This window comes from Ambystoma mexicanum, chromosome 5p, assembly GCF_040938575.1.
Source record: "Ambystoma mexicanum isolate Mex_15411 chromosome 5p, UKY_AmexF1_1, whole genome shotgun sequence".
In the NCBI taxonomy this organism is placed as follows: Eukaryota; Metazoa; Chordata; class Amphibia; order Caudata; family Ambystomatidae; genus Ambystoma; species Ambystoma mexicanum.
In genome coordinates, this window is record NC_090930.1 from 970,574,390 (window position 1) to 970,597,027 (window position 22,638).

The window sequence follows — 22,638 nt, forward strand, 5'->3', positions numbered from 1 at the left end:
ATGAGGCATACTGTAATAAATGAAAAGGACTGTGACAAAGAACATTTGAAGGATGGGGATTGTGAAAAAAGAGAACTGACATGAAGAACTGATTAAAGAAAAGGGCTGTGATGAAAGAAAAAGGCAGTGATGAAAGAGGAAAGCTGTGATGAAAGAGGACTGATAAAAGAGGTGGACTGTAACAAGGGAGGACTGTGAAGGACTGTGATAAAGGAGCAGTACTGTGACAAACTAATCACGGACTGATGAAGGACAAGGACTATGATGGAAGAGAAGGAATGTGATGAAAGAGGAATGTGAAGGACTCTGACAAAGGACTGTGACAAGATGTTGATGAAGAAGGGCTATGGAAAAGGACTGTGGGGAAAGAGAGAAACTGGCTTTAAAGGAGAACGATGATGGAGGACTGTGACAAAGATGAAATACTTTGAAGGAGGATTGTGATGAAGAAAGGCTATGAGGGAGAAGCACTGTGACGAAGGAGAAGAGCCGTGATGTAGGACTGTGATGTAGAAGGACTGACAATAAAAACACTGACAAAGGTGAAGGTCTGTGTTGAGGGAATGTGATGGAGAAAGACCATAACCAAGGAGAGGGACTGTGGCAAAAGACTGATAAAGGAGAAGGACTATGAAACAAAGGAGAAGGGCTGTGATGGAGGACTGTTATGGAGGGTTATGATCTTGAGGGAAGTGAGGACTGTGCCCAATTGAAGAGACTCTGACTAAGGAGAAGAACTGTGACGGAGCGGTGGGGGAACTGCTATGAAGGAGACAGACTGTGACAGAGCACTTTGATGAAGGTGAAGATAGTATCCCTGAAATGGCCCTCGTGTCCCCTACCCGCATGACTGCCCGCAGGAGGAGACATAAAAGATGTCAGTCAGTGTTTGGACAACCCCCAGGTGGACCAGTGCATTCAACAAATGTGAGCAGATATTCCCTTAGGCAACTCTTCAAACCCTATCCAGCTGATGTCTTCACGAATAGAGTTGCCCCATCACTGGACCAGTTTGACTAATGATAAATATCCAGCCGTGCTGACGTCATTACTGACACCACGACATAGTAATGTTAGTCACGAAGTAAACTTGCATCCCTGCACGAAGTTTCACAGACAAGCACGTGCACACACAAAGAACATACATACACAGTCCGGTAGATGGAGGACAGATACATGTACATACTGTCAGAAGCCTTTTTCTTTTCACTAGCCAAACGCAGAAACTCAAAGCAAAACGTTAGACGGAGCACACTTCAACCGCTTCACTGAAACTAACCATATGGAACTTCAGGGCCATATCATGAACCTGGAAAAGCCGAATACTACTAACCCATAAGAAGAATACTACAATACATATGTAGGTGTAACGCTCACCTGGTATCCACGGGGACATCACTCAGCCTGTTCTGACCTCTTACGACCTTGAACCCTTCCCTGGAGTCTACTCGACTGGAGACTGGGCCTGAAACACAGGATTGGTGGAGTTTAACTCCCTATTGTCTCTGTGTGCTTGAACCCCTTCTTCCCCGGGGTCCAACCCTTCCCTTTGATCCACAGCTCACCTTGTTTTCTTGGAAAGTGTGCTCTCCGTCCTGCTTTCAGTGCAGGGGCGCGTTGATTGATGCAGGCTTGTTGCTGCCTACTTACTTCACTGGCAAGAGTCAGACGGGTAAGTATAATGAGTCTTTTGAACAGTTCTCTAACTTCGTTCCTTTCCTTCCTTAGATGATGGCCGGCATCCGGGGATGGCGACGTGCTGCTGAGATGAGTAGCGCTGAAGGTGAGTGAGAGCGCGATGCACGATGCAACCCTTTCGTATTTGTATTGAACTGAGTTATTTTTCTGTGTCTTTTAGGTGCCGCGACGTTTTCAGCATGGATGCTGTTTATGAAGAAGAAATGCAGTGAGTAAGCGCGGTATGCGGCGCCTCTAGATGTTTCCACGCTAACCTGGAGTGTCTTTTCCCTCTTGCAGATGGATGATAAGTTCCCCCAGAGCGGCTGGGATTCAGGTAAGCTTTTGAAGCTCGTACAGTCTTTAAAAATAAGCAAAGATTTGCTGAATGCTTACTAATGCCTTTTTTCTGTTCTTTTCCTTAGGAAGCGGCGTGCCGGTATGGGAATGTCACTGCCGAAGATGCCTGCAGAACAGAAGGAGCGATGAATGATGGGCTGAAGCGCTGCAAGGTAAGGCTGTTCCTAACAGTGTTCTTGTTCTTGCAGGAGCTGAGCGCAGGAGAAAGATGCAGGCCTACTGGAGACCAGTCCGAACACAGTGAGTGTCACGCTGCAGGTGCAGAAAACACAAAGCATGTTCCTCAGCCTGGGCGTGGCTTAAATAGTCTCTGGGTATCACAGGTGTCTCTGGGCTGAACCACACCCAAAAGACTAGACTGCACATGCAGTTCTGGGAACTGAAATATGTGGGGGCATCCATCTTGTCCCCATCAATGCACTACAAGTCCAATCCCCAATGTTATCCTATGGGAATGAGTGAGTCTGGTGCCACAAGCGCCAAGTCTGACTCCAAGTGGGTCTTTGGAGGGATGGAGAGGCCCTTGAGGGCCATGTAGGTGATCGTGGCCTGGCTCTAGCCTGACATCTTGGAGGGCTGGGGTCATGAGGGGCAGGAATCATGACAGCAGGAAAACCTTAGAGTGACTGTAGTGAATTCACATGAAGCCACAGGCCTCAGAATAAGTAACAAAGAGATTCAGTTTCTACAGCAGGAAGCACAGGGCTAGTGCTTGCAGCCAAGGACAAGGGTGGGTGGAACATTCCTGGCTCCCAGAGAAGGGAGCCACCAGCAAAATAACTATATAAATCCTCACTAATTGCAGACCCAAAAGCTCAGTTTTGCGGTCCTCACCCACGTAACTCGGCTAAGCTGAACATTAGCCATTTACCCCTGGTGGGAAGAGAAGCTGTTCCCAGCGAAGCCGGTCAGAATTGTTACATGTGTTGCCCAACAAACATTGCAACCTGCAGGCACTCTCCCAGGCTAGGTGGCTATACCACGTGCAACAATAGGGAAACAGTCTTTCTCATTACCTTGAAAATGTACACTGGGTGCTGTGAACAGAGCAGGGTCTCAGGCCTGGGGAAACCCGCTCCAGCCAGTTGGGGAGCATACATCCTGGTGTGGTGTGTAATGTGGCAAGGGCCAATGTCCATCCTGCAACCATGCAAAAATATAATAGATCGTTTTTGGGGATGTCTCAGGCAAATCCACCTGACATGGAAGGACCAGTTAGACCACTCATATAGGGGATACCTATAGGTAATAGTAACCGAGCTACCCAATGGAACTTGCTCTGCAGTTTTTTGGGAAGGTTTGAGGATTGTGATGTCATAACAGGATAAAAGGTCATGACCCAGGCTCAGGAGCTGTGATTACTGGAGATTTTATCATGTCCTGTATGATCCCTGTCTGTTTGGAAAATAAAAGGCAGTTCTGCTTTGCCCCTTGGCTGAGCCCTCCATCATTTCCAGGGGGAGGGTTTGATGGGCCCTGGGTACTCTCCTAAGCTGTGATTGATGGTGCAAACTTCCGATCCTCTGGACTATACAGATTGGTAGCAGAGGCGGGTCACTACATTCGATTGGCACAGAGCGCCTATTCCATCGCAGCACCTCGAGGACTGTGAGGTGACCCACGGAAAACGAGGTCCACACAAAGAGTGCACCCCGTGAAGAGGCCGTCAGGAGCCGCCTTGGACAAAATCCTGCCTGCGGTCTGTGAGATGCCCAGCAGACCAGAAGGGTGGAGTGGCAGATTTGGGAAGAGCCGGTGGCCGAGCAGTGTCAGCCTTTCCTGGAGTGTAAGTATTGGCTTAGCCATAGGGAAATAAGGGAAGTGGGGAATAACTAGTGGGTGTGGGGTGGTGTTGAGCATTGTTGAAGTATTGTTGAGTATTGGAGCGGCAGTGGACATTAGTTATTTGTAGTTAGAGAGCATTCAATCTCGAGGTGACTAGTTGCGGCAAATGGCCTAGACAATTGATTTGAGAGTATGAATGACAGAAGTTATGTATATATTGGATTTCCTGTGAGTTGGGTGTTGTAGCTCAGATCATAGATGATGGTATCCCCATGTATAGGGCTTAGCAACTGAAGTTAGCTTGAATTGCGGATGGTGTTCTTCTGGTTAAGTCTCATGGAGGCGTTTTATCTACAAGGTGACGCTGTAGGTACAGATTGAGCACGTGAAATATTGGTATCCCCTATTATGCAGGAAGATGGCCGTGGATATGTTTTTTGTATTTGTCTCCAGGTCATTGAGACATTTTTTGGGAAATGCTGTGAGTAGGCTGGTATTGGCAATGCTTCTGTTCTTCACTTCCACATTATAGAGGTGACTTCACCAGGGAGGTTTTGTGTATAGGACTAGGAGAGCACGAGGAGGTGCAAAGCCTTTAAATGATCAAGGATTGAAAAGGTTGTGGCGTGTTTTTAGGCGGTGTGCAGAAGGTGCATGCAAGAGATTGGTAGGTGTTCCAAAGAAGGCAGAGATTTGCAGAAGGGTGGTGCGTGTAGTACTCCAAGAACACTGAGAGCCAGTGAGGCTTGTGGCTTTGTGGATTTAACTGTTTTTTGGAAATTTGAGATTGACATGAAGTACAGTGCATCTGTCTAATAACAGCAGAGGTGTCGAAAGCCCAGAGTTAGGGTCAAGTAAGTACTAAAGCAATGTATCATGGAAGCAATGCGGGGGGCATGCCCATTCAGCATATGTGCAGGTCCCTTCCGCGATATAGGGACAACATTCATAAATATAGCACAGAATGGACACGAAGCACAGAGGTTAAAATGCCTAAGCCATTGCCAAAAGGTGGGGGCTTCTCCAAATGCGTGCAGCAGCCATTACATGCGCATATACACAAGTTGTACTAAGGTTTACTAGGGGAAGAAATTGAGTAAGCAAATGGCTATATTAGAAGTGTAGAAAATGTTACAGGACGATGGAGGGGATGTGGCGAAGGGAAAAGTAGAAGGCTGAAGCATGAGAACGCGAACAGCGAGGGATGCGGAGACAGTAAGAGCTTGAGGAGATGACGAGGAAAATAGCAGAAGAAAGGGGAAAAGCAAGTACAGATAAAGAAGGAGAAGAGGAAGTTAGAAGTAGAGCGGCTCATAAGAGAGCGACAGCGCAGGGAAGAGGAAGAGTTCACCATGAGAGTTAAGTTGGGTTTAGCACGTTTTCATGATAATGTGGAGAGGGAAGAGCAAGTAAAGTGAGACCAAAGCAGGAGATCCGGTAGGGCAGCTACATAGCCAGACATAGGCAGCACCGGGTCCTCTGTGAGGGGAGACTTGGGAAGCATGATTGACATAGAAGAAGGGCAGCAGGCAGGTGCAGTATTGCAAAGACTAAGCTTCCAAGACAATAGCGACAGTGATGCAGAGATACTGAGTCAGAGGATGACTTAGAAGGGAGTGAAGACAAGGGAGTGGGGTGACCCACCAAAGGGTTATAGGGAAGATCACAGACTGAAACACGGTATGGGGAGCCGACAAGGACATGGGTGAATTACAGGGCAATGAAGAGGAGGGGGCACATCGTTCTAGCACCGTATTGCGCAATGTAGATAGCATTACTCCATATACGCAGAGGGTCAGAGACCTTCAAGCACGGATGAGGGGAGAATTGGCAAGGGCCTTCACCACCAAAGACACCGGGAGACTGGATGGGGAGACCGGACTGACAATTCTCCCTACTGGAGAAGGGAGGAGGGCGACCTCAATACATGCCATGGCAACAGATTGACAAAGACAACTTAAGGTGTAAGCTACCTTAGTTGACAGCGGGAGCAGTCAAAAATGGATATACAAGATGGAAAGACTAACAGCAGGTCAGACATTAGCGGTGGGGGACATGAAAAGCTTACTCTCTGCAATTCTCAGGGAGGTTGCTGATCACTTATGGAAAAGGGCCGGCTACCCAGGAGTAAAGCCCAGGACATGGCGCATGATGGTTAGCTGTTTAACAACTGCCAAGCTGCCTTGTGACACACTCTACTGGTGCAGTATCCAGACACTTCAGACATTAGCGCAATCATGGCATGCAAAATGAGGGAAGACGAAGACCCCTTGCAGTATTTTCAAGCTATTCAAGAGAAACGGAGACTTGAAACGCGAGAACTGAGGGTTAAGACAGAGGCATTATTTTACCATGTACTATGCTAAAGGTTGCCGGACCAGGTGAAAAAGTAGCTCATGAAGTTAGTGGGGTTGGAGGCAAAACCATGATCAGAAATTCAACATATTATAGTGCACTGTTGTAGGCTAATGCAAGAAAAGGTGTAGAAAAAGACTGAGGAAAGGAAACAAGAAGAGGCAAAGTTAGTGCAGAAAAAATAGTCCAAGTATGCCATGGAAGGGGCAGTGCTGACAAACGCAGGAGGACAGAGCACACCGCTTCTGCAGTATGGACCGCCACCCATGGGGGGGAGGTTTCATGGGGCAACGCGCAGCACAGGTTCAGAGGAAGAGGAGGGGGCCACTGAGAGGTCAAGGATATGGGCACTTAGAGGGATTTTCAGGAGGGTATCCGAAGTCAATGAGGGAACCACCCCAGTGTTGGGTGTGTGGACAGATAAGGCACATTTATAGGGTGTGTAGAAACAGGCGGAGCATGCAACAGAATGGGGGGGTGAGGAATTTGACCATCCGCATGGGTAGAGTGTGCTCGCCTGGGCTTTTTTTTGTTGTTTTTTTAATAATGAAAATGAATGATGGGAGACCAACCTCCAAGAAATGTGCGGGACATTCTGTGCACATTTTATACGTTTCCCACATAAAACGCATAGTCGCATGTACTCCGGGAAGATGCAGCCTACAAGTGCTGTCTTCCCCTGTCATATTTAGCTGGAATGTGACAGCCCCGGTACATCAAAGCATCTCAAGGAGGGGGAAGGCACACCTTCCTCCAGCACAGGCATCCTAATTTAAATATCAAATGCTCCATGGATCTGTATTCCTTTTGTCCTCCAGGTGGTGGCAGTGCATACTAACAAGATAATTGAAGCAAGCCTGCTGAGTGGGTTTGGTTGCTGAAGAGACAACAGGAAGGCGGGAGTAACACCCCTTTGGTATGCAATGTGTCAACTCTAAGCTAGTTCCCACCTCTCTGTATGAAAGGCAGTGAATGGCCTGTCTGGGTCAGCAATTACCACAGGTGTCCCTGCAGAGCAGACCCCTTCAGAGGGGAGAAGTATGTGGTTTGGGGGAGACAGGAAGTCTTCTCCCAGTGCAATCTTCAAGGGAACCCTGCACTTGTCTGTCCTGTTGCAGAGCACTCTGGTCCATATGTTGTCACCCCCTTGTCTGTCCTGTTGCAGAGCACTCTGGTCCTGACCTCATGCATAACAGAGGATTGTTGGTGGGGACACAGGATGGGTTCATTAAGGTGGGCCTAGCCTGCTCTAATCACTGGGGCTTGTTTGGCTTTAAAAGAGGGCTGAACCCCTCACTTAGCAGATCTGAAAACTTCAAAAGGAGTAAGGACTCATTTGGACCTGAGCTGAAGGTACAGTCTACCTTACATCTTCTGCCAGTGAAGGAAAGCCAAGAGTTCCAAGATGCAAGCAAGATCCCTCCCCTAAACATCTCCCAGGGGACAGAGGGAGATGCTGGACTCAGGTGGACCCGTCCAGCAGCTCCAGAACTGGTACCCAGCCAGCACACAGCATTCCCTGCTCAGTTCTGCCAGCAAGCTTCCTAGGTGGGAAGTGCCATAGAGTATCTGAACTAAGGACAAGGCCGTTGCCTGCCAACACTCTCCTGAGCTTTGGGCCATCTGCCTTGAAAGGACACAAGCCCTGCAAAGAAGCTAGGAGTGCCACACAAGTATCACCCAACATCCATCTTTTAAGGACATTTTCGAGACGGTCGACCCCCTCGAACCGCAACCAGCTTCACCAGTGACAGTTGTCATTTCGCAGTCACAAGAGCCATCTGAGCTGCCTCAACCAGCCTTCCAGTTCTGCTAAACCAGCACAGAGACAATGATTCTTGGCCCTGGGGCGCCGCACCAGACAGCCTGCAAACGTCTGTCCAGCCTCGCTTGCCGAACTGTCTGCTGAATGGTACCCACAGCTGTTCCTGCCACTAACTATGTGTTAAGGGTTGCGAAGTGCACTGGAACTGCCTCGGGTTGATAGATGGTTTAGAAACCGATATTCATCCTTGGACCACTGGTATCCCGGAAGTTGATTCGTCACAAGGGATGCAATATCAGCCCACATATCAAGGAGAACAGACCTGAGTACTATGTTCAGGACAAAACACAACGACAGGTGCGGACCTCGAACGCATACCCGCAGGCATACCAACCCATGGCACACACACCCCAGATGCAGGCCACCACACAACAGTACTCACAGACATCTACATCGCAGATGCAGAATAAAACGCTGCACCGGTACGCTGTACATCAGCATGACAGGACACTGCCACACATGGACTCTATGGGAATTACTCCCATTCGGAAATTAGGAGGGGCAACTGTGGTGGGGTGGGGGTAACCCATTCACAGGGAACAGAATGTCATTGTACCCACAACAGGACAGCCCACAGACAGACCTGATGTGTTGCATCTTATTGATTACACCCAATCTGGCAGAGGAACCACGTATAGGGGTGACAATGGGTGACAATACTTTTTTTCCTTTATCATAGATGCTGGGGCAACATGGACTTGTATCAGGGAGAGAAGGCATCCAATGTCAGGCGACACCATGAATGCGCAGGGATTTTCTGGAGCGACTAATTTGGTTCCTTTTCCAGACGATCTTACACTTAGGGGAGCATAACTTTGCTGTACCCTTATTGTATTCCTGACAGACACCAGTAAACATAATGGGGATATCCATTATGAGCAAACTCATCATGACCATCTCATTCACTGACAAGGGATAGTGTGTTCCATACTGGGAATTCACATCCTAAACATGACAGATTATTCAAGCCTACTGCAGATGCAGAGTACAGAGGCGGGTGGCAGCAGATGAAGTTATTCAGATAAGGAGCTGAAGTGATAATAGCATGGCTCCCAGGGATCCAGGGAGAACTATGGCACATTCTGAATCAATACATATTCAGACAGGAACTACCATTAGACGAGAAAGAGAGAGCAGTGATTTCACTAGAGCTAGAGACAGTAATAGTGGGGGAAGACAGAATAATATTACACGGAACAGACGACACTGGACGAGCATGGAGGACAGTGATCGCAGTGGCAGTAGGGCATAGGTTGAGTACAGTCACTGATGAAGAGCTATTCAAAGTCAATCCCTCAGATCATGAGGTAGTGTTCGACATCAGTATTACACATTGGGTGAAGATTCACGACAGAGGCACAACAGAGAATGGAGATGATGATGATGCTGCAAGCACTGCCTTCGTTTTTCCAAGATGACTTGGCCAAGGTCCCCAGTGTCTTATGGACCACAAGTCCCTATGGCATGGGGTTTCTGAAAGGGATAGAAGCTGTAAAGATAAAACTGAAGCCAGGAGCCATTTTACCAAGAGCAAGGCACTACCCTCTGTCGAGAGTGGCAGATGAGGGCATTTACAAAACCATTGTGGCCCTAGTTAAGTAAGGAATTTTAGTACCGTCAGAATCATTGTGTAACACAGCAGCGTACCCTGTGTAAAAGGCAACAGGAGGGTGTGGCTTTATATACAGGACTTATGCTCTTTAAACCATATTGTTGAGGCAGAGTTTCCTTTAGTTCCAAACCCAGCAACAATTTTCTGTAGCATTCCTGTGGAAGCTACCCACTTTACAGTCATAGATTTGAAGAATGCCGCCTTCTCTATACCACGCCATCTAGACTCACAAGATTTGACTTCATTCCTATACAGAATTAAGAAGTGGAAGCACACTTGTCTTCTCCAAGGGTACTGCTAATCCCCATCTATATTCATCAGGATGCTCCAGATGGACTTCGGCAGCGTGCAGGTAGAGTGCTGTTACACAATACGTAGACGACATCTTGATTTGCAGCAAAACAGAAGCTCAATGTAGAAATGACTCAGTGCACATGTTCACAGTAGTAGCAGAAAAGGGGTACAAAGTAGACAAGGCCAAAGTCACAATATTGCCAGGAAGAAGTATTATATATTGGGCAACTGATCTCACAAGAAGGACGGAAAGTGACGCCACAAAGGGTTGAGGCAATTCGCAAGGCCCCAAATCCCACGACCGTAAGAAAAATGCAGGATTTTCTAGCACTATGTAATTACTGCAGGCCATGGGTATTCGACTACAGCACATATACAAGACCCTTGTTGATTGCACTAAAAAAAGCACAGAAAGGGGCGGCACATTGCAATGGACAGAAGAAATGACAGAGGCGTTTGAAGAGCTGAAAATAGCAATAAGCACGGCTCCAGTGTTGGGGATTCCAGACTATGAAAGGGAATTTTACTTATTCTCACACTCCAACGGAGAAGTAATGACCGCAGTACTAATGCAGAAAGCGCACATGGGCCAACAACCATTAGCATATTACAGTGTGAAATTAGACTCAGAGACGATAGTACACTATTCGTGAACACAGGCACTAGCTACTGCCGCATTCGCAGTGGAGAAATCAGCGGGTATTACCATGGGATGCAGCAAGACTCTTTTTGTGGAGCATGCTCTCTTCGCAATACTGGAGCGAACGAAAGGTACACAGAGGGCTTCTGGATATGAGGTAATACTATCAAATCCAGCTATCAAAGTAGTGAGATGCCGACTTGTGAACCCAGCCCATAGAGGGGGACGACTATGTTCACGACTGCACTACAAACATAGAAAGGCATGACGACATCCCAAAGGTAGAGGACGCACTTGAGGGGGGAAAAGTACTTAACAATGAAGGGTCGTCCACAATAGACCAGACCACAGAACAAAGGCAGACTGGGACGGCAGTAGTGAAGTTAAAAAAGGACATAACAAGTGAGGTGTTAGTAAGTGCACGCTTACCGTCACATTTTTCAGAACAGGCTGCTGAGTTGGTAGCACTAATATTGGCACTGGAGCAAAGCAAAAACAAGGAAGTGACAATATATTCAGATTCAGCCTACATGACATCCACAGTGCATTCTCGGCTGTCACGTTGGCTGAGAAGGGGCCTCAGATGCACTGATGGATCACCGGTGCAGCACACATTTCTGTTGGGCAACCTGATGGAACACTCCAACTCCCACTGCGCATAGAGATCCCCATCTCCAGGGGCAATGAGGCAACAGACGCAGAAGTAAAACGCGCTTCAAATTTTAATGACATCCTAGAAATTAACACTCCATACCAGGCGTGTAACCATATATCAACAATGGTGTTGTCAGAGTGGTATAACACACTACCAGTGACACAGATTATGGAATTGCAGGTAGCTGCACCTATAGAAGAAAAGGAATTATGGTTGAGAAGGAGATGTTCCATGTCCCTGCCAGACGCCGTAGGGCAGCAAGAAAACACAGGCAAGGTGGTGATGCCATTATCATTATTACACACAGCACTGGCACAACTGCACCATCCAACCCATATGGAGAAGGATGTACTTGCTGCTCATATTGGAGAAGACTGGTTTTGTCCCAGCCTTCCAGGAACATGTGGTGGAATTTGATTAATTGTCTCGTTTGTGAGCAATTTACAACAGGCCATACACTGAAGGTAGTGAGGAGCCATACCTCGCCCAATGGGTCCATTCCAACACCTTCATGTCAATTATGTGGACATGCTCCAAGTATGCCAGGGCTACCGCTACATGATAGTAGTAGTGTGCCCATTTTCTCGGAGAATCAAAGCTGGTCCCTATTCCCATTCTGATGCAAATAGGGCAGCAAAATTCCTGGTTTGGGAAATGTTCCCACAGTGTGGCGTGTGTGAGGTCCTGTGGTCTGACAATGGCTCTCACTTCGCCAATGAGATGTTTCATCACATCACAACCTTGCTAGGCATACAACACAAATTCTCTTGCGCATATCACCCGCAAGCGAACTGGGTGTGTTAGCGCCTCACCAGGCAGATCAAAGAAAAGATTGCCAAGGTAAAGACAATGTTGAATAAGAGCTGGCTACACTGTGTACCGTTGGCTTTATTCACCTCCTTGCGCAAACAAACCAGGGTCTGACCACTATTTGACCCCACATGAGGTGGTAACGGGGCGGCGCATGTGACTTCCTTTGGCTCCTCCCACTAGGTCATTGCAAGATGCAGAAAAAATGTCTGATATTTTGGGACAAGACATTTTTGAGTACTCCGCTATCTTGATGGCTAGTGCCTCTTTTATTTATTGCTAAATGTAGGGACAACAAGAGAGGCCCAAAGGTAAAGAAGAAAGCAACAATTCAGAAAGAAATGAGGAATGCCTAAAACAACCACCACTTTATCTTGGAGAGACTGTCCTCCTGCCAGACTTCACCCGAACATGGTTCAAGCCAAGATTCACAGGCCTGCACATCATTGCGGAAGTAACATATCGAGTAGTGAAGATCCAAGGAAAGAAGGCCTGGAATTACATTGGGGATGTCGAGCCCTGTCGAGCAGTGGCCTCTCTTAGCAATGACAGCTAAAGGGCCAATGTTCCACAAGAAGAAGAGGAGCAAAAAGATCACCAAGGAGCATCATCGCCCAGCAGTGGCCAACCCATGCTCACTCACTCCAGAGCAAGAGAGATGGGGAAAGGACTTCCTACACATCCAGAGTGAGGATACACTGTCTGTTTATTATTTTTCTTTTTGCACATTCATCGTGAAAGTTGTGACTATTATTGCCTCCTTGTCCCGTGCTTCTCGAGGACCCTCATCCCGCAACCTTCGAAGGCCAATTTATTCTCTTTGTCAGGAGAGCTAACCGTGCACGAAGACCCTCTCCCAGTATATTGTAGTGTGTTTTCCTGGCCTACTTGTCCCAAACATACTCACAACTGAATAGAGGAAATCCATCAGTACTTGCAGTACTTTGTGATCCTAGAATACGCATTGTGTGGGAACAGTTATTCCTTATTGCAGTAGCACAACACCCCGATCGCAGAGCTTAATATAATAAGAACTAACAAAATAACACATTATTCTAGTGCATTAAATGTGGTTCATCAACATCTTCAAAGCCGCACAAGAACGTGAATCAAAGTAATGAATGCCATTATTAAACGTGTGCTAATAGTGTCTTGTGTCTTCTTTTCGTTGGGTATCTTTACCCTTAGTTTTTGGCGAATGTCCTTTGTTATAGAAAATAACGCTGTGACCCCTACTAACACAACAGCAATTCCAACAGGTACGGCTTCCATGTCAGGTGGGGAGGTGAGCACTGCAAGATCAGTAAAGAGAGGTAGGCAAGGCCTTGATATATATGTGGGAGGGGTTGATCGTTAGCTCACTGACACTGCTTGAGTAGCCAAAAACATGTGGTACAAGCACATGACTAAAGTGGGTAAACTACTGGGGCGAGTCGCTATGTCTGCTCTCTTATTCCCCCATGCTATGAGTGCCTCCAGAACATTTGTAGCAACTTAAATACCACCGGCAAGAGCACAGTGCCTTATGTACTTGGCGATGTTCGCCCAAGGAAGATTCCAAGGGAGAACAGCAACCTTAAAATGGATGCCCAAAGCAACATTTCCCTATGAAGACAGCTATATAAAAACACTAGACATGATGGACAGTTATTGGAAAAAAGACTGAGCTATACAATATATCACTGACAGCCCGCAGAAAGGGGAGAGGAAAACAATAACACTGAAAGAATTACCATGTCCTAAGAAAGGGCAGGTAGAGATAGGAGGAGAAACAGGATGCTGGGAAAGAGCACAGATGTTTGTTTATGGCCAGGTATACACAGCAGAAGGGTGGAAAGGAGTAGTAGGGTCATACAGTTCAAGAAGAAAATAACTAAAGTAATGGGAAGCAAGTGCGAAGCAAGTACGAAGTTGCTGACCTGGGTGGAGAATGAAGCTGGACTAATGCCCATAATACCACTGAAAAAAGCAGAATTATGTTTCCATAATGATGGAGTAGTAACAGTTGGAGAAAACACAGAATGCAAGCAGACGGTAAAGGTTCCAGGCATGAAAGTTGGGACAGCAGTATTAATGGAACATTACTGGGCCTTTGGATCCAAGGCATATGAGAAGCTGCCACTCAACATGGGAGGAATATGTTCACTGGCACACATTAACACACCAGCATTAGTAGTTGCGCACAAAGACATCAAAACAGAAGACTTCCCTAAGATGGACAATACCAGATGAAAAAAAGAGGTTAGTGGAATTGACTAGGGTGAAAATGGAGAACTACATATCCTCAGCATCAGAAGATTCACTGGACGATATACCACCTAAGCACCGGCTGTTCAGCAGGACAAAGATGTTCGTCGCACCAGTAGTTCCGGCAGTACAGACATTCACAAATGCAAAATGGCTCCAGATTAGGAGGATGGAGCTGATGCAAACAATAAACCCAAGTGTTAATGGCTTCAACACCATCAAAGAGCTCTGAGCTGTAAGGTTGAAGGACCTCCAGAACAGGTATGTCCTGGACCTCCACGGAGCAATGGAAGGAGGAGTTTGCGCCAAGACCCAGGTCATCTTGCTGCACATTCGTGCCAGCCAATGCTGAAGCAAACGGATGCCAAATTGGAGGAAGAAGCAAAAGGTGCAGGAAAAGATGAAGGTTGGGTGTCATATATATTCTCATGGATACCTACATGGATGGAGAATGGGATGAACGTATTGCTAGCAGCACTATTACTGGTAGTACTGACACTGTATGTGATGAGGATATGCATCCCAAAATGCCAAACAACGGCAGAGAAAACTGTAGGGATGAAAGTGTTAGTAGAAACCACTTCCGAAGAAGATAAAATAATAGAAGCACCAGATACCTTGTGGACACAAATCAGTGTCCACTGTTCCTGAATGAAGTACTGTTTAAAGATCACAACCACTACAAGCAATATTGGGGTAAATGGGTGTTGTGCAACCCCGAAGGAGACTGCTGTTACGTGACATGGTGTTTAGATGATCATGCAAGATTCTATGGACACCTGGGAGGAGTAACGAAGATTTGGCTGCCAAGAGCAACGGTGAATAGCTTTGAAGAAGTGGTGGACCAGATGGGGGACCTAGGAGAGCGTCTTTGGAATGGCCCTCATGTCCCCTAGCCACATGACATCCCAAAGGATGAGAATTGATAGATGTTAGTCACTGTCTGACCAACCCCCAGGTGGACCGGTGCATTCCACATATGTCAGCAGATATTCCTTTATGTAACTGTTCAAACCCTATCCAGCTGATGTCTTCGCAGATACAGTTGCCCCATCACTGGACAAGGTTGGCTAATGATAACTATCCAGCTGTGCTGACGTCATTAGTGACACCACAACATAGTAACATTAGTCACAAAGTAAACTTGCATCCCTGCACAAAGTTACACAGACACCCACGTGCACACACGAAGAACATACATACACTGTTATGTAGATAGAAGACAGATGCATGTACATACTGTCGGAGGCCTTTTTCTTTTCACTAGCTAAACGCAGTCACACAGAGCATGCTTGCAACCGCTTCACTGCATATGGAACTTCAGGGACGTATAAAGAACCTGGAGAGCCGAATACTACTAACCCCTACGGAGAATACTACAGTACATATTTAGGAAAACCATATAATGACAGTAGAGATTTCACATGAATCCACAGGCCTCAGAATAAGGAATGAAGAGATGCAGATTCTGCAGGATGAAGCACAGGGCCAGCGGTCGCAGCCAAGGACAAGGGTGGGTGGAACATTCCTGGCTTCCGGGGCAGGGAGCCACCTGTGGAATGACAGAATAAATCCTCACTAATTGCAGACCCAAAGGCTTAGTTTTGCGGTCCTCACCCATATGGCTCAGCTAAGCCGAACAATAGCCATTTACCCATGTTGTGAAGAGAAGCGGTTCCCAGTAAAGACAGACAGAATTGTTACATGTGTTGCCCAACAAACATTGCAACCTGCAGACTCTCCCAGGCTAGGCGGCTATAGCAGTGGCAACAATAGGGACACAGGGCCTCATTACGAGTCCGGCGGTAACTGTGCCTGAAATTCCGGCAGGCTACCGCCGGACTCGTATTGCCATTCCGCCTCTGTGCTTCTCGTAATTACCGGGGCATTACGACCCCCGGTGACCCGGGAATTCCGGAGGCGGAATTCGGTAAATCCCCATTCCCATTGAGTCCCATAGGACTCAATGGGGAAGTGGAAACACCGGCACCATCTCGTGATGGTGCCGGTGTTTCCACGTCCGCCTGCAGGCGGGTGGTGTTAAACCCGCCAGGTCAGACCTGGCGGGAATGACACCTCCCACCTGCAGAACTTGAGATCACCTGGTCCGGAAACAACGGTGACGGCGGGTTTACCGCCACCGTTATTTCCAGACCGGGTGACTCGTAATGAGCCCCATAGTCTTTCTCATTACCTTGAAAAGGTACACTTAGTCTGGTGAACAGAGCAGGGTCTCAGGCCTGGGGAGACCCGCTTCAGCCAATCAGGGAGCACAAATCCTGGGGTGGTGTGTAATGGGGCAAGGGCTAATGGCCATCCTGCAACCCTGCAACCATGCAACAATGTAATAGTGTTTGAGGAAGTCTCAGTCAGACCCACCTGACATGGAAGGACCAGTTAGACCACTCATATAGGGGATACCTATAGGTAATAGTACCCGAGCTATCCAATAGAACTTGCTCAGGTTTTTGAGGAAGGGTTAAAGATTGTGATGTCATAACAGCATAAAAGCTCATGACATGGGCTCAGGAGCAGTGATTGCTGGAGATTTTATCATTCCCTGTATGATCCCTGTCTGTTTGGAAAATTAAAGACAGTTCTGCTTTGCCCCATGGCTGAGTCCTCCATCATTCCAGGGGAGGGTTCAGTGGGCCCTGGGTACTCTGTTAAGCTGTGATTTATGGTGCAAACCACTGATCCTTTGCACTACTTTACACAGGATTGTGATGGACTCTAATGAAGGATGAGGACAGTGATGAGGCACTGATAAAGGAGAAGGGATGTGATGAAGGAGTAAGACTCCGATGGAGAAGAATTGACCAAGGAGGATGGATATGACGAATGACTGTGACAAAGAACTGCAACAAAGGAGGACTGTGATGAATCATGGCTGTGACGAAAGACTAAGACTGAATGAGATGGACTGTGTTGATGAACTGAGATGAAGGACTGTAAAAAGCAGGACTGTGATAGAGAAGGACTGATGAAGGTGCAGGAACGACCAAGATGAAGGACTGACAAATGACTGACAAAGGAGTTTGACAATGGACTGCTGTGATGGAGGATGACTGTGAAAAAGGAGGACAGGGACACAGGACTGTGAAGATGAAGGAATGACCAGGAAGAATGGCTCAGATGAAGGAGGGCTTCTTCTGAACACCCTTTCTCTTCTCCCTCTTCTCTGTAGCAAAGTGACGCAGATTACCAACTGTTAAAATGTATTCCTTTATTCCCGCAACCTGTTTTTCACTTCATCTTTGAATCAAGATGCTGAGGGAAACACACTGACCATTCACAAGGGAACTGCCAACAACTATCACATGCACCACCACAAGGACATTTATAGCGTATGTGATGTTGCATGGTTCTTGAATAGCATATTGGAAGTTGGCTACAGGTGTAACTTAATAAGAAAACCTTTATCAAAATAGTATCCAGAGTGAATGTAGCAACCTTTAGGTAAATATAGGATTTCAACAGAATATTGCATTACTGTTTACAATTTTTTTTTATGTAAATAGGTTTTTTCCATCGTGATATGAAGCCTGAAAATCTTCTGTGCATGGGGCCAGAGCTTGTGAAAATAGCTGATTTTGGATTAGTCAGGGAATTAAGGTCACAACCACCTTACACCGATTATGTATCTACCAGATGGTAAGTGATTTAAACTTAATTTTCAGTGTACAAAAATCCGAAATAAGCAAATGATCATCATATTGTTTGTAATCAACAAAAACATTTTCAAAAAACTCAAACAATTATTTCAGCGTGAATCCCGTGTGTTTTTCACCCTTTGTGTTTATGCGCCATTACTGACTAGCTTCCTATAATAAGTTGATTCGGTGTAATGAAGTACCTACTTAGGGTGTTACAAATACGAATAAAAAAGGACTAATTTGTTACAAGCAGGCCCAGGAGGAAGCACAAATGCAGCCTGTCATTGGTAAACCAGGAACCAGCAGAAAATAAGACCAACCTCAACATGTGACCAAACAGCTCCAAAGAAACATTGCAATGAAATGCAAGAAGGCAGATTGAGGTTTTATAACCTCCGCTTTCTAGGCCATGAGACTTACGTGATTGAAATCCAGAGAGTGGTGTGTTGTGAAGCTCCAGATAGCACAATGACATTGGAAGTCAGCAATAAATCTCGGGATGGAACAAGAAGTACAAGGACAAGGCAAAATACAAGACAAAACCTGCAGGTTTGAGTACGTTGAGCGTAATGCTGCATGTTGGGAAAATAGTCAAAATGCTGAGGCGTCCCATAGAGATTGTGAGAGAAGGAAACTCGGACACTAAATTCTGGGACGTATCCACAAAGTACCCAAGTGTCATAAAGACTGTTGGAGAATGAAAGCTCAGACTCAGGGAAGCATAGTTAAAAGTATCATTAATTACATCCTTCCTTAAACTGTGATAGAAAGGGATGTATGTGATTATTTCATAGCCGTACATTAGGAATTCTAAATGTCTGGCACGCAATAATCACGTATATCACCCCTGCCTGCTATCCCCCACCCGCCACATCCCTAAAACATACCTCCAGCGGTGCACTTACCTGTTGTCCTTCTCCTCGGATCTTTCCCTGCAACGTGAGTTCCGCCTCCACATTGAGGGGCAGAGCTTTCATCACAGGGTCCGTTTTCTTTCTTTTTTGTTTTTACTTTCTTTGTCCCCCCTGCTTTCCTTTTTATGGAAGCAGGGGACACCCCTGCAATCCCTGCTCCCTTTATTCTCACATCTCTCCCTCCCTTTGCAAGCTTCACTGGCTCCTCCGCCCCACCAGGATCCTATTCAAAACTGCTTGCCTCATCTTCAAAGGAATTGGAACGGAAGATCAGCATACCTGCTAGCTAAACTCCACACGGCTAATAGATCTTTTGCCTCCCATAGCAAACCCAAGATTGGAGTCCAAGCTAACCCATAAAGAGAAGACCTACAAACAACCCTTCTCCTGCCATGCCCGGACCCTCTAAAGCTCAATCCCGCTGCAGACTTGCACGCCTCCACCACCCCCCAGTTCCTCAAAGCACTGAACATGTGGCTGTTCAATGAACCCTCCCCCTCCGACAACAGTACTGCCAGGATGTCCAAAAGCGGCATGCCCAACACTGATTTCCCCACGTTCTAAAGCGCTTCACTGCTCCCGAACTAGGTTTGCCTTGTAAATGATAAAATACATTGGGAGAGGAGAAAATATGCTGTGTGTTGTAGGCCATACTGGGTGGCATTGCCCCTATACATTAGTTAATAGGCAACCCCAAAGTGAGAGCCTTTAACAGTAGCAGGGGCCATTACTAGCCCAGTACAGCATTGCTGCCATTAGCACCCCTAGACATTTTAATTAAAGATAACATGGGCCAAGCATTCAGTGCAACCCATTTTTACACTCCAAAAAACCTACAGGTAAGAGGATTGCCATTGAATTGATAGGCAAGCACCTCAGATGGAGACAGTCTACCGTTCCATTTTCATGACAGATTTCTCCTTGGGCATGCAGGTTGTGGGACAGAGGAGGTTAGAGCACAATGCTGGAGGGCAGGCGCCAGACACTGTAGGCACAGGGGCCGGTGCCGGGGCAAGAGTCGGTACCTGATCTTTCTAGCATCTGAAAACTAGGTGGTATCTGAAAGTCCGAATAACATGCTTCACTAGAGTAGTTACACTCTGCGCCTGAACAATGGGGGCATTCTTTGTCAGATGGTACCCAAGAAGCATCTGTTCTCTCTTTCATCATCGAATGAAGATCTCATGTTCAATTTCCCGGTTACTTGGAGTCCCCGAGGGAAGATACAGAGGCAATTAAGGGAACAGGGTGAGTGAAATTTACCCATAAAGATTTATACTTCTCTTGTGGGTCCATTAGCACTAGAAGACCCAGGGAACAACATTCTCCATGCCTGCTTCAATAGGGACTTAGATGTTGGGTTGTCCTGTAAGGTCACCTGATCTAACTTTGGTACTATTTGGATATGGGAGACGGCTGTTGGTCCTGGTGAAAGAGGTGGTAATTCTGAGGATAATTTATTGGGGTTTCCTAGGATCTGGTCCCCACAGAGAGGTTCTTTGGAACTGAGAACACTTTCTGTTCTGTTATTAGGGAATAAGAAAAATGTTCAGGGGTGGTGTCCCCACCCCGCCCCCCCAGGCTTCTTCTCAGACTCCCCAGCGGGTGGCTCCCGAAGGATCTCGATTATTAGATTCTCCACTTTCTCAATCCTATGGATCTTTGCTGGGGTTGAGGAAACCTTTAAGAAAACACATTTCAGTTCCTCTGTGCGGGAAAGAAGGGGTAACATTTTTAACTTTCCTTCTTTGCAGGGTAGGATATAGAGGGACCAGTTAGGAGGGTATTTTATCCGTAGTTTCAAAGAAACTATTACCTTATCTCGTCCCTGCAATAAATAATCTTTAGGGCAGAAGCGGTCATGGTTATTGCTTTCTATGACCTTCCTAAAAGGTCATATGGTTTGAGGTTTAAGAAGTTGGAAAATGACCCCAAGCTTAGAATGTGACTGAGTGATGGATTCTTGGTTTCTCGCCATCAATCCCAACCCACTGGTAGACAACATGACTTGGCGAGATCTTTTGGTAGAAGAAATATGGGACTGGAACCTATATTGATCCCTGAGGTGTAGAAAACATCAGGAAGATAGGTGATGTTACTCCACTCTGTTCCCAATGTTTTACCAGTAGAAACTGATGGACTTAACGCTTTCTGATTTGATTTTTTCAAAGTCATGGTTCCCCAACTTGTATCGGTTGTGCATCATCCCATATGTGACACCATATGTGAGACAGGAATGGTATCAAGAGATAACAGACAACAAGGGTAACAGTTTGTAAAACCTTTATTAAGTCTTTAGGGTGGTTTAATGCCTATCTTGACTTAAGGTTGGATTTTCCCAACCTAAATAAACTATGGAAAGTCTATGGGCCTGATCACAAGTTTGGTGGTAGCCCTCAAATGTGACTGTAATGCGATGACTCCCGCATTTAAGGGCTGATACCTATTCTGAGTTGTGCGGAAAGTTTGGAGTTTTACCTCCCCCTTTTTACTGGAGGTAAAACTCCTGCTTTCTGGCCATTTTTCCACACTATTAGCGTGGTGCTAATGGCCCCAGTGCTAATAGCGGCCCCATACCCAATCGTGTCCAGTGGACCGAATGGGGAATGGGAGCTTACCACCTTACCACTACTCGGCACCCTGCACAAATTGCACCGGACAGAGTAACTGTAACACTATTCACGCTGGCGGTATCCCAGCGTTATTACTGCTGGGATACTGCCAGACTTGTGATGAGGCCCATTATGTATGTCAGTCAAAATCAAGCCTGTCTGTGTCAAAAACCTCTGCTTGTCCTCACACCTAACACTAAACATAGTGTATGGATATAAGTAACCAAATAAGCCGTGTTCAAACTAAAGTTCTAAACTTCATCCAGCTCCTGCTTTTTTCTTGGCCCCCTTTCCCAGTTTGGGTCAGTTCCAACACAAATGTTCTCAGGATTCCCTTCCCCAAGCTCAAGATACAGTTCCAACTATGTCTCATTGGATTCACAAAGTGCAACAAGAGCTTAAAGTATTCCTTCTAGGTTCAAACACTGGTTCTTCCAAATACCATGTTAAACTTGTTCCCAATCTTCAACAAGAGCTTAGGGTTCCCTTCCCCAAGCTTAACATACTTAATTAAAAGCTCAAGTTCAATTGGTTCACAATATTCAAATGAGGTGCTCCGGGGTGCCCTTCCCCAAGCTTAAAGCACTTCTTCTTTAAAACATAATTGGTTTTCAGTGTCCCATGAGAGCTCAGGATTCCCTTTACTATGCTCAAAATATTCCTCCTTTTGAAGCATAATGTTCAATTGATTCATAGTATTTAAATAGGAGCTCAGGGTTCCCTTACCAAAGCTTAGAGTGCTCAATTCTAAAGCACCAAGTTCAATGGGTGTTGGATAACCTCTTGTTCTTCAATTCCTTTGAACACATTCCTTTGGTTTGGTGCTTTCTGGTCAGGGCGCAGGTAAGACCGAACGGTCACCCACTACAGGTTGTGCAACTTTTTTCCCTTGGCTTCTCACTTGTTTTCTCATCTGGCTTCTTACTTTCCAAAGCCTTGTTTATCAGTGTCACTGGTAGGTGATTTGCTTTTTTAATCACCCCTTTCCAATATATTCTGTTTAGCTGGCTTTCAATATTAGCCTCTTTTCCTTAACCCTTGGTCTCACAGCTTTACATTCAGAGTTTTGCTCCCACTTCACAGATCCCCCTTCTGTTGTTCAGTCGTAGTCTCTTTATCAAGTTCATTCTTTCATTATTTTTGTTTTGGAGGCTTTCGAAAATGTACCAGTTGTATGGGACCACTCCGATATAATG

The 22,638-nt window shown here is 46.3% G+C and overlaps 1 protein-coding gene across 9 annotated transcripts in view; it reads left to right on the forward strand.

Moving 5' to 3' along the window:
• Positions 1-22,638, forward strand: part of MAK (male germ cell associated kinase) — a 695,810-nt gene that overhangs the window by 311,885 nt on the left and 361,287 nt on the right. For all 9 annotated transcript variants that reach the window (XM_069613432.1, XM_069613434.1, XM_069613429.1 and 6 more), the window contains one exon: positions 17,782-17,914. In XM_069613432.1, the coding sequence (XP_069469533.1) occupies positions 17,782-17,914 (133 nt within the window). The remainder of the gene's footprint in view (positions 1-17,781; positions 17,915-22,638) is intronic.